General features: G+C 38.3%; 1 protein-coding gene across 1 annotated transcript; it reads right to left on the reverse strand.

Moving 5' to 3' along the window:
- Positions 1-2,920: 2,920 nt before the first annotated feature.
- LOC108095373 lies at positions 2,921-8,854 on the reverse strand. The gene is given in 4 exon segments (XM_017196452.2): positions 2,921-4,065; positions 4,136-4,444; positions 5,096-5,320; positions 8,344-8,854. Coding segments are annotated over 4 exon segments (1,659 nt in total). The 5' UTR covers positions 8,485-8,854; the 3' UTR covers positions 2,921-3,081.
- Between the last annotated feature and the right edge of the window lie 4,014 nt (positions 8,855-12,868).

Consider the following 12,868-nt stretch of genomic DNA (forward strand, 5'->3'; position numbering starts at 1 on the left):
ATCTCAGGCACGTTAATGTGGCCTATGTGGCTTTGTGGGGGAAGGGTTGCCGGCATTGCATGTCCTACTGTGAGACATAATTTTTAATAATCTACAACACAGCCCGGCCACAAAAGGGGTGGCGAAAACGGGGGGCGCCCGAAAATACGCGCATGCAAATGGCTTAATTTAATATATAATTATACCCTGACAACGCAGGAAGACACCCACAAAAAATAGGGCTATAAAAAATAGGGACTGCAAGGGTATCTATGCATATTCATACATATGTATGCGTCATAAAAAAGCCTAATTAGAAGTTATTTGAAAATAATCTTCATTCAAAAAACTATTATTGTATATTTATTGTTGTTTTCCCGAACTTGAATAGGTCGTGTTGCAGTGTACGTTTTGAAAAATGTAATCTACTAATCAATAACGTTGCTCGATATTTTTTCAAACAAGATAAATTCATTAAAAGCAAGGGCATCCCAAAGTTTTTTCAATTTCCACTCCATAACGCCCACTTCGGGAGTGATTTCCGTGGTTTCCACCCGTACACCTTGTTGTTGTTGTTGTTGTTGCTTTTATATCTGACTCCGAAGGTTGGCCAAAAGGTGTTAAGACGAAGATGCCACACATACACATGAGGAAAATTGTCTTGTCTAAGCTCCAGATTGATGCCGCCTTCGCCGCAAAACCCAATCCCAGAGCTGTAATTAAATTATCATGCCAACAGCATAACGCTGCCCCCCACCCATGAAAGTGTGCGAAGGTGTGGGCGGTGTTGTAATTCAAACAGGAGTATAGGAGTACAGGAGTACAGGAGCCAACGCAACGGGTTGACATTAGCGCACTTTTATGGTCTTCGCCGGATAAGTATGTCCCTAAACCCTCCGCCCGTGGAGTCTCTTTTTTCTATGATTAGCTACGAAATTTATGCCAGCCGCAGAGGCATTTTGCGGCAGGCAGTTAAAACAGCAATAACTGCAACGCCTATTTATCTAAAAGTTAAGATTCCGTCAAAAATTTTAAAAGCTCACAAATCAATGCATTTTATAATAACGCTGCAGTGAAACCTGACGATCAAACCTCTTGTGAAAACCTTTTTTAATTAAAGAGAAAACATATATATGGTATGTATTCAAAGTAAATACAATCAGTAAATATATAGATACAATCAAGTTTCAGTAGACTGTTATTCAAATGAAAGGCGAGCAAAAAATATACAAAAAGAGGAAACGTGGGTGGATTGCCCATCTTGGACAGCAGCTGTTGACCAAATGTGGACTTAGGACGTGCTTTTAATTTTTAAAAACTGCTCTTAAAACGCGATAAAACACGTTGAAATGGCAAATAGAGGAGGGAGGGTGGACCATACAAAAAAAAAAAAACAAGCAAAGGAGAGTAAAAGATGGAAATTAGTAAAAGAGACGAAGAAGGCAAGTTGCATATGTACTTAACCAGTGACATGTGTGAGTGTGTTTGAGATATATATTTTATTCATATAGACTTACAAACCCACACACGAGCAAATCCCAAGTTGGGGAAATAAAAAATATGGAGAAAAAAATGTGGGGGGGGGTTTTGGGGGCTGCCAGTGTGGACAGTGCATCTGAAAAAAATGTGTAAAGCGTGCATTTACATAATGAAAGATGTAGCAGTGCAAGTGTATGTGATTTTTTTATAGTATATGTGAGGCAAAAGGATTAGCGATGGTCGACATGTGCGTGGCACAACCAAAAAAAAAACGGAATAAAAATAAGGGGAAAGGAAAAAAATTAAATTATAAAATATTGAAGCGAGTAAGAAATGCGCAAAAGGGACAGAATGGTGACACCACTGCTTACACACACACTAACAAAAGCACTGAAAGAAATACTCTAATGCCAGCCAAAAAATTGAAATTTTTGATAAGAAGCCTAAAGAATTTTGCAATCATTTTTTGTTTCCGTTATAAAAATATAAATAAATATAAAAATATAAATATAACCTAATTTCCAAACAATGGCAAAGGGACCACACATTTTTTGATTGTGCAACGAAAATTAATGTCTTTTTAGATACAAATGCAATTTATAAGCACTGCGCTCGTGTGTGTGAGGGGTCCCTAAAAATGCTTTCACATGGCTTCTATCACCCACTCCAGCCACGCCCCCACTTCTCCTCTCCTTTTCTTTTTTGCAACATAATTTTGAATAGCATTAAAATTATTAGCTACAAATGAATAAAAAACGAGCTGGGGAGCGGGGAAAATGAGGCAGCGGGGCTGGAAAAAAATTGTGAGAAGGTCTAGAAGCGGAGGAAAGAATTGGGCGTACCATCGTTGGCCATCCACAGAAGTCCCCCGCTTTGGCCGCCCAGCAACAAATGCGCATAATGAGCTCTGGTCAGCCAGCCTAGACGGCCGTGGGAGGTTGCCATCGCAGAGATTTACGCGCGACAAGTTTTTCTTGCCCTTTTCCACAACGTAATTCTTTTCCATGCCCTATCCGTGGAGTCTGCGGATTTGGTAACCCTTTACGGGGTTATCTAATCGAGCTGCACATTTGGATCAGAAGTTATCTTCTATTCTATATTATTGTATTGCATTTTTAAAGAGATATATTTTGAATTTATTGGCATGCATTTGCCATTTGTTGTAGAGGTGTTTAAGAGTATTGCATACTTCGCTTAGTCTGTCTCCTATTTTAGGTACCATTTTTTGTTGCCTCGCAACATCCAGCTAAACACTTTTCAGTTGATATCGCAAATCCTTTTCGCTGGTGCTTACATAATGATATGTGGCCGCAGATGCCAAGTGAGGGAAAAATTAAAAAAGTGGAAGGAAGTACCGTCTGCTTGCTTTTTTCTGCGCTTGCATGCAATTTGCGCAAAGCGCGACAAGGGTTTCCTTCGATCGTTCTTAGTTCTTTTACGGCCATTGTAAAAAAAAAACGAATTTTCGAATTATTAAACATACATTTAAAATCAGTTTTATTCTGTTATATCATGCTTGCTGTATTGTGTAATATATCAGTTAAACGTAACTCTTAACTAGGCAAAAAAATGATCGATTATATGGTAAATAGGGGGCGTAATAGTAGCTCCACTTTCCTCAAATCAGAGGTGCATTTCATCGTCGGTCAGCTGTTTGGGCCTCCGCTTCCGGCGCTTTCGTGCCTTTCGCCGCAGACGATCGAACTTCCGGATCCGGTCGCAAATGAAGTGCTTGAGGTCATCGCCCTCGGCGGCCGACTGACGACTGCACGACATGGTGAATATTATTAGCGAGTTAAGGTAGAAAAAGAATCTTATATCGTATTCATCCATCGATGGTTTGCCGTTGGATCGATGCTCCTTCTGCCGTTGTTCCCTCTCCCGTTCCTTTTGATAGTTACTAAAATTGTGCTTGCGCAATTTGGGGGCGGGGATATTGGGCGTTGGATGGGGTTCAAAGGTCGAGCGCTGGCGCTTCGACGTGCACAAATGTTTGCGTAAAAAGTCGTAAATGCTCATGTTCCTTGTAACGATCGTGGTGGTGGTGTTGCTAATGTTTATCGGTCCCGATTTATGCGGCGCCACATGCTGTAGATTAAGCCAACTGCCGCCTGCCGCCTGCACGCGAGTTGGCAACGATAGGGCCATCTTTATATTATTATCATTATTATTATTGGCCACTCTCGTTGTCGTTTGAAATGTAATTAGCATTGGCTCATTGGTGTTATTGTTGCCGATGTTGTGGCATCGGTTTTGGTGCTCTTGCAATCGTTGTTGGTTTTGATGGTTCAGATTGTAGTTCGGATTTGTTGGGGTTATTGTTGTTGATTTGGTTGTTTTTGTGTGATGATCTACAGCAGTGACTGCACCCCGTCAATGATCCGCCACCAGCGGTCCCCAGAACATTTTTGAAATCTTCGAGTCGTCCTCGGTTAAGAAGAACTGGCGGCCCAAATGTACAAACTCCTTGAGCGACAATTGGCCATCGCCGTTCTTGTCTATCACAGCGAATGAAACGGCAGCGTCGTCTTCAGTCAGTCCCAGACAGCGGAAGAAGAGCTTGTATTGTTCGAGATCCAAATGGCCAGTGTGATCAAAGTCCACAGCCTAGAATGTAAAAGAAAATACGAAAAAATAAGCCAAATTCGCCTTTAAATGAAGTTCACCCAATACCAACCTTAAACAAATAGGGCAAGAAGCGACCAATGCGCTTGGCCATCTTCTTGTCGTTGAGACGATGGTGCAGATCGGAAAGAAACTGCTCAGCAGTCACCAGATTGTAGGGGGTTATCTCCCCGAACTGCTCCTCCCACGTTTGCTTGATCACATCGTTGAATTCGGCAGCGACCTCTGGGGTCAAATGGCCAAGATCGTTGAAGCGTTTGGCCAGCAAACTGAAGTCGTCGAAGGACACCACGCCGTCGTGGTTTACGTCCAAAATGCGGTGCAGGGTACGCATCTTGCGGCGCCAGAAGGCTGAGTCGCCCTAAAAATTAAAAAAAAATTATTTTTAATTAAATTACAATTTTTAATAAATAATATAGGTTATGAGATGGATTTTTAAAACACAAAACTCCTTAAAAGCTTTTTTGTATTTAAACTTTGAACTGCTTTGTTAGGTTGCGTTACGGCGTCATGGCCCAAAAGCTTTGAACTCAAAAGCTGTACAGAACTTTGTCCTGCTTGCTTTTTAAGGTACTTTTACAGGACACTTTTAAACTGCTTGTGTGCTTTTATTGCTTACACAAAGTAAATCTACATGCTTTTAGAATAAGCTCATTACAGGACTTGTATGAACTGCTTACAAAAGCAGTCAAATGACAAACAGCCTTGTCACTTGGTTTTAAAAATGAAGCTTTGATCTCGAAATAAACCTATAGCTGAACCAGTTAACACTGTTAACTGGCCACTGTTAACCAGGTTACAATGTTAGTGGCATTTGAAAATACCACAGAGCAGGTTCAAAAAACGGCATTGAGCGCGATAACCAAGTTTCGAAACACGTTTCTTGGCTCCCCAAGCAAACACAATTGAAATTTCTCAGCCACGTGGAGGTGTGTGCTTTTGGGCCTCTTTTATGGGTTATAAATTCAAGATATGTATTTGTTAATGCGGTTTTGTCAGCCAGTTCACTCACCCGTTCGCTGCGTTTGGAATCCATTTTCTGGCGACGACGCTCGAACTCATCGTCCGAATCGGAATCGCTATCACTTTCCAGCTCTCGTCGCAATTTGGCCGCTCCGGCGGATTTCTTTGAATATTGACGGACGGCCTGGACCACGGCAGTTGGCATTTGATGCCACAGCAGTGAGTGTGCTGCTCCATGTCCACAGATATGGCCACCAGTTGCCAGGAAAAGGCGCTGAAATGAGGAGATAATAACAATAAATTAGTATATTTATTTCATTTTACATCTTTATGTATGACAATAGTCTGTTACTATAACAATAGAATATTGCCCAACCACTGTAGTTTAGTTTATTTTTGTTTTTTAACCCCATGCTGACTGAACTTTGTTGTTTTCGATATGGTTGCTATGTGTGCCCTTCGGCCTTAAAAAAGTCATTTTGTTTTTAATTACAACTTGGCGCACTGCTGTTGTTCTTTTTTGTTGTGTTATTGTTTTCCTATTGTTAAGGTCAGTTTTGTTTACTCACAAAACAATTCTAAACCCGATTTGATATCGGTTTTTACGAGTGTTTTCAAGTTTTGTTTGCCCCAAAAAAGTGCCGGGAGTGACTGTCAAATTTATGGTTGGAACTCTTTCAATTTACAGTTTTAGAGGCTCTAACTTAAAAAAAAAAAACACGTGGCGATCATATAACAAAACAAATATGAGCAGATGGAAACCAGTTTGCGATAAAATATTTTGGAAAAGATGTGAGAAAATAGCTGTAAAAGGCCAAACCAAAACTGTATTGCATTTAATGTGATTTTTAAGCGGATTCGAAACTTCAAAACACAAGAAATTGGCCTAAGGCACGTAAAAATAAAACACAAAAGCCCCCCAACATTGCAACCTTTAAAATTAAAACAAATAATTATAGATGCAGCAAACCAGTTCGGAGAAATGTATTTTTCCATCATTAGACCGACAGCTTCCGTCAATGTCATTAGGAAAAGATAAAGAGCTTGCTCTTTTTTAATTACAAGAAACAGAAAAAACTTTTGTAAACGTTTTGAATTTCAATGGCTCGATAAGAAAGAATCCAAATACAGATGTTGGCAGCCACCGACGACGATGATATCATACAATACCATTATCATAAAGCCCGCACACTTATTGTCGGACTGCTTTGGAACCTTTTTCGGTTTTTTGGTTCCAGTGGCTTCGCTTGGTTAAACGAACTTTGGATTGTTTTATTTTTTCGTAAACAAGTTTCTCCAAAAACGAATTAATGAATGCGAAAAACGGGCCTCCTTTCATTTATATTATATGTCTGCGCGTCTCGATAACAAAAAAGAAACACGTTTCGACCATAAGAGAAAAAAAGAAACAAAAAACAAAGCCCATGATTTATGTAGAAGATGCAGAGAGGCAAATTAAATTCAAAGTCGAGCAACAGGTCAATGTTAATCAACAGCAAAAGGAAAAATCGCGAAAAAAAAAAGATATGCGGAATTTCATCTAGAATCACTTCCTGTGACTGTCAAACTTCTTTTGGGGGGGAAAAGAAAAATCTAGTAGGAGGTTTTTCTTGTGTTGTTATGCTTTTGCGCATCTTTTCCCAGCCACAGAATTTGCGCAGTTTTCCGACTTTCGAAATGCGAGGGTTGTTGTCGGCGGCAATGGAAAACTAGCTTTCACCTGAATACACAGGGGAAAATAGCAATAGCTGATGTTGGCGTAGCCGGTTACATTTATATTGAGCCAATAACATTAGCATAATATTACAAATTTCGAAACCAAAACATTTATGCAAATAGGGCTTACAAATATGAACAGGTACATTGGAATTCAGATAAATTATACAATCTAGAGCTTACTAAGCTACTAAATAAAATCATTTCTTTCCTATTTGTTGCAGTGTAATATATTTTGTTTGCATTACTGTTTCAGGTTTCATTCATAGCATATAGGGAAATGCGTCTTTTGGCGCCTCTTCAAATTTATTATCGATTGATTTGATTGGATTGCTGCGCCCTTTAAGGGGTTATATCCAGTTGCGAGGCCAAAAAAATGAGCTTTTTTGAAAATTATTTTTGGAGAGGCTATTTATTGTATGAATACGTAATATATATGAAAAGATAGGTCATTATTTCTAGTTTTAGAATATATTTAAAAAAAAAAAATATTTTGGACTCCGTCGGTCCTGTAGAGGATCTCCCGAGGGTCCACTTCAAAAAAAGGTTTTGCGGTGAGCAAAATATCTCCGGTCCAAATGATCAGAAATACAAAAAACCGGAAGGATTACGTAAAGAATAGACAAATACTGGTAATGAGACTTGGGATTTTCAAAATTTTGATTTTTGACAAAATGGCGGCTTCCCAAACATAAAACTTCGTTTTTGGCACAAAAATTTCAACTTTGAAGTGGCTAAAAAATCGAAGTTTTTGTCGGAGCCAAAATTCCAAGTTTCATTACCTGAAAAAATATCTAAGAAGAGAATGTGAAAGTTTCAAGTCAATCGGACAAGCCGTCTCTGAGAAATTTTGCTCACCGACATTGAAGACATAGTTTCGAGAAAAACGCATTTAAAGTTTTGGCTACTAGTTGAACTACATGGGAGACCTCTTTACAAATACACTGATTACTCCAATACTATTTACCGGAATACTTTGAAATTTTCAGATAATCTTCTTAGATATATATACATTCAAAATAGGCAAAAAAAAAATTTCGATTTTTTCAAAATCGCAACTGGATATAACCCCTTAATGATTGATTGTTAAATATTTGCCAATTTCCTCGATCAGAGAAAACAAACAATATATCTTTGAAATAAGCAAAATTGAAAGACCGAAGATATCTTTTCTTTCAGAAAACTATCATATATCAGTGGTTTAGTTTCAATAAAAATTAATGATTCCCTAGAGTTCTTATAGTTTGTGAGCTACTGCTACAGTTTATTTGGCACTGGCCTCGTTTCGTGAAACTCCCCTCTCACAGTCTCTCCCCAATCATTTCCCATTTCCCCTTCTCTCTGTGTTTTTCCTCTTCCTCTCCGTTTACAATTCCCCTTGCCCCGTATTTTTTCTAAATTGCAATTCTATTTCTCTGTTTGGCTCGTCTTCATGTTCGAAAACGTTAGTTTTGAAAACTGATTTTGAACCCCACATCTAAGATTACTGTTTTAAAACCTCTCTTTTTAGAATACTGTCCGGTAATTGAATTAGCGCAACTTAAACTTCTTATACACTTGACCAAAAACTGATGGACTTACTTGGCATTCGCTGTGTGAAATGGGCGTGTTCGGGGGCGGGGAGGCGGTCTGCTGCAGAGCGCCAACAGTTGCTGCCATGTTGCGTTCCAGAATTTCTCTCGAAGTGCGCAAAATACCGCGGCTCACAATGGAGAATGCCATCTTGTTTTTCGTTTAAATATTCTCTCGATGTTCTTCAATTTTTTTCTTGGATTTTCGCTTCTTTTTTACAGTTTGAGCTGCACTTCGTATAATGTGCAACGTTGTTTCTTTATGGTTGTTGTTGTTTAACTCTGGATGGTTTTATTGCACCGCGCATTTAACAACCGGTTTTTGGGATGCACCACAAAAAAATGTTTTCTTTTATTTTTATCCGCTTTATTTTAATACACTTTTGGTTCGCTAACTTCTTTTTCGATTTCTCTGGTTTTCAAGTTTTTTTTCTGTTGTTTTGAATATTGTTTTTTTTCGTTTGCTTGGGAAGAAACACAACCGTTCGCTTAAGCGTTCGAATTCGTTTTGAAAACCATCGCTGCGCAAAGAAAAGAAGTCGACGTCGACGCCTGTAAAGCAGAGCGGTCTGTCAGTGTGTGTGTGAGCGGGAGTTCGAGTGACTGTGTGTGAGTGAGGGAGAGGTCTGCAAAAGAAGGGTGCGGGGACAACAGCTGCTACTTAGAAATTGTTGCCAGAACCAGACTATACAAAACAGATGTGCCCAAATTAATAGTAGTTAGTTACTTATTTAAAAATTTACAGAGAAATATTTATATGTATATCCTGGTATGAAAAAAAATAATGAGCTATTTTCAAGTGTGATTATTTTAGAATTATTAGAATATTTATTAATAAAGCCTACAAATTTACGATTTCGGCCTACAGATAAATAATTAATAAAACACTATTATTACTATAAATGTGAACTCTGCTGTGTGTAAGTAGGCATACACACGCAGGGGAACCATGTAAGCCGGTTAAAGAAGAAGAAGAAGGAGCATAAGCAAAAACAAACAATCACCAAACTCAATGACTCTAAAACCTTGCTTAAATGGTGAATTTTATTCAGTGTAATATGGAAGTGCTCAGGAAAAATGATTTTATAAATACATATACACAAACATGCATAGCAATATATCATGGGTAAATGTAAACGAAAGAAACCTAAGACAAAAATTGAAAAACAAAATATCATAAAATGTGCGTATTTAGGTCGCTGCGTGTGACAAACTGTCGGTCCAATACAATATGCCCTAAGTCACCCTTCTCCCCTCCAAAATGTGCCCCCCTTACGCACACACTACACATGCAAACACCCATACACACGCACAAATAGTCAGTGAGTTTGGTGTCTCGGTTTTTCTGTTTTTCGTTTCTGTTCTACTTCATTGCCCCACACAAAACGCATGTTTACACACACATCTGCGGTAAAAATTATAGTTCCATTACAAGGATTTTTAAAAATAAAATAGAGTCTTTATTAATACCAGAAGAAATTTGTTTGTAATGTTCTAAATATTTCTTAAAAGTATGCAATAAAATATTTAATTTAATAAAAATAGATAAAAAACACATCCATAAAGACTCACTATTATTGGTGCCTCAACTGTAGACACTCATACACCCTTATTACATAGGTGTACGTGAGAGATTGTATAATAGTCTTGATCAAATAGAGCGCCACTGGACTTGGACCCAAAAAAACATGCATCGAAAACAAAAACAGAAACAAAAAACGAACGAGCAACAAAAAAATAATGAGGAGGAGCGATTTGAATGGATATCTATGACCGGCGAAAATTAAAGGGAATTATCAAGATCGCGGCTAACTATCATCAATTATGCTGCTAGTTAAAATCAGCGGCAATCAAATTCAATATTTTTATAAACCGAACCCGTAGGATCTGTAACGGTTTGGCAAGCACTGGTTCCGCCAAGAAGCGCAACCTATTATGTATGTAAAAACTATAAATCGAAGGCCCCCCACTTTACCGTTTCGAATGCAGCGGCGAGTGCAGTGCACTCTGCGGAGGCAAAAACTTGGAAATACAGACAGAAAGCCAAAACATGTGGAGCTGGCCGGGAAGTTTCCAAAGCGGTTCATGCGCAGCCGAAATAATGATGTTTGGCCCAAATCCGGTTTGTGGATTATGGAAGATTAAGAAACTTCTTATTTTTTTGCGAGAAAACGATTTTATTGTTCTATTAACAGTAAACCAAGTTAATGAGGTTTACTGTTATTAGAAGTACATACTAGAAAATAATGAAAAGCCCAAGAAGTTATTCTACTAAAAACCACAAAATAGAGCATCATCGAAACCCCCATAAACGTCACTTGTTTTGAGGTGGACGTGTGTGCGAGAACAACCGGCGCATCGGCAGTCTGCTGACTTTCCGAACGTCACGTAACGCCAGGTCCACGGACAACAAAAGCGCCACAAAACAACTGCAAACATATGACCACCAAAACAGGGTCTCAGCCGATTGCAAGTCTGAATGATATACAAAGTATAGAATACATAGTATATAGCGTGTGTGCAGTTTAGCATGCGCCCGCTACAAATACATAAATTATAATCTGTTTGGTGCTGCACCTGCAAATGCAAACAGAGGAAAAGTGGAAAAATGGAAAAACAAACAAGCAACCGCTATCCCTTTGATTGAAGGCACACGACCTGGCTAATGACGTCAAAGCGAGTTATTACCATTACACCCACGATTCACATGACATCTGCTATTTGATTACATAGCTCTTAAATTTAAATTACCGAAAATTAAAATGCGTAATAAACAAGCGTACGCGAAAAAGGTGTACAAGCGCAGTGGAACTACGACTTGAGTGTGTTTTCACCATCTCCAAACAGTATCTTAAAGATAAATAGTTTACAACTTTATTATCTGTAATATTTTTTGGATTACCTAAAACTAAATGACGATTCAAAAACATTTTTAAAGATTTATAGGTCTCGAACATTATGGTGTATAGAAATTTCTTACTACATATTTTCAAGTTTGACTTAGCTGATGCCCACTGTTTTGTAATTGAAAGCCCGCTCCCCAGTTTGTGCTTCTGTTTCAAATGTTTTTTTGGGCGTGTGCCTGGGATCTAATCGGAATGGGTGGCTTGTTGCTGACACACACACGTGTGCTGTGCGAAGTACACAAAATATTGGACAAGATCGTCTTGTCTCGAAGGGGAAGCCTTGTGCTCCATGCTCTTCGCCTTTTTTTTCGTGAATTCTACTTCTACGTTTCGAGTATTTCTTGTCGCGCTTTTCAAGGTCCACTGTTTCACAGTTTTAATGCCATTTCAGATTTCCGCAACGCCATTTAAATCGATGTGCGCTTGTGTGCGAAGTGCGAGAGTCTGCTGTTGTTATTGTTGTTTTCCTGCTTTTCAGTTTTTGGCGTACGTGTTGCGCCCCAACGCCGGCTCAAAAAAAGTTAAGAAAAACAAGAATAGAGAAAAACCAGACAAAAAAGCATCAGCCCAGCAGCAACATGTGAGCAATGTTTTTGTTGATATTGTATGCTGTTTTATGCTTCTGAAACGACACTAATAAATATGAGTTCAACGTACACATGATCAGATGCGGTTATGTATCTTTAATTGTATAACTTCAGACAATAAGTGGCAACTTTTGTTCATTTGTACATAATTATTTTTTGAAAAAACAAAATAAATAAATAAAATGTAACAATGCTTTTAAATAGTTGTGAACTAAATGTAATTATTTTATTTTCTTATACATATTTTAATCATTTTGTAAGCATTGTTTTTATTTTTCAACATATTTTAGATATATTTTTACTTTTTCACAATGCCACTAAAAAAGAAACAGCTGGGGTTGTTTTTATTTTGGGCTCACTAGTTTTTTTCAGTATGCGGATTTTGGCACGTCGACACACCGGCGACAGAGGCAGCGACGTCGGCAGAGACGTCGCGCTGCGTCTTTACATAAAATGACATAAAATTTAATTGCGTGGTGCATTGGTGTGTGTGCGTTTGAGTTTTCCAGTTGCCTGCACCACCAGAAAACAAAAGCAAAAAAAAAACTAGAAAAAAAACAGAGCCTACGTGCCACTTGCAACGCATCCTTTTCGTCAATGTTGTCGTAGTCCCATGACTTTTCATTTTCCTAATTTAGAAACAATTTAAATTGTTAAGCGGAAAACTGTCAAAACTCTAGAACCCTCTTAAAGGTCTGATACACGTCAAAAAAAAGTATTAAGATTCAAGTAACGTAAAAACAATCTTAAGTTTGGAATACTTTTTTTATCAAATAAAAAACATAAAAGGATAACGAAATTACTCATAAATTTTTTCTCATGTTTGAAAAATGTATTGTTGCAATATTAGGTTATTTTTTGAGTGTAATAAATTAAATTACAGCTGACGGTCGCCTTATCAGCGACCTGCTTATAATGGCTGATAAAAGACCAAAAACAAAAGCAACACCGAAATATAAAAATAACAACACATGACTTTCTGACCATCGTGGGTTACGAAACCCTAAAGCAAGAGATAAAAGCCAGCCCAACTTTAGTGTAA

Source organism: Drosophila ficusphila, unplaced genomic scaffold (genome assembly GCF_018152265.1).
Source record: "Drosophila ficusphila isolate 14025-0441.05 unplaced genomic scaffold, ASM1815226v1 contig_198, whole genome shotgun sequence".
Classification (NCBI taxonomy): domain Eukaryota; kingdom Metazoa; phylum Arthropoda; class Insecta; order Diptera; family Drosophilidae; genus Drosophila; species Drosophila ficusphila.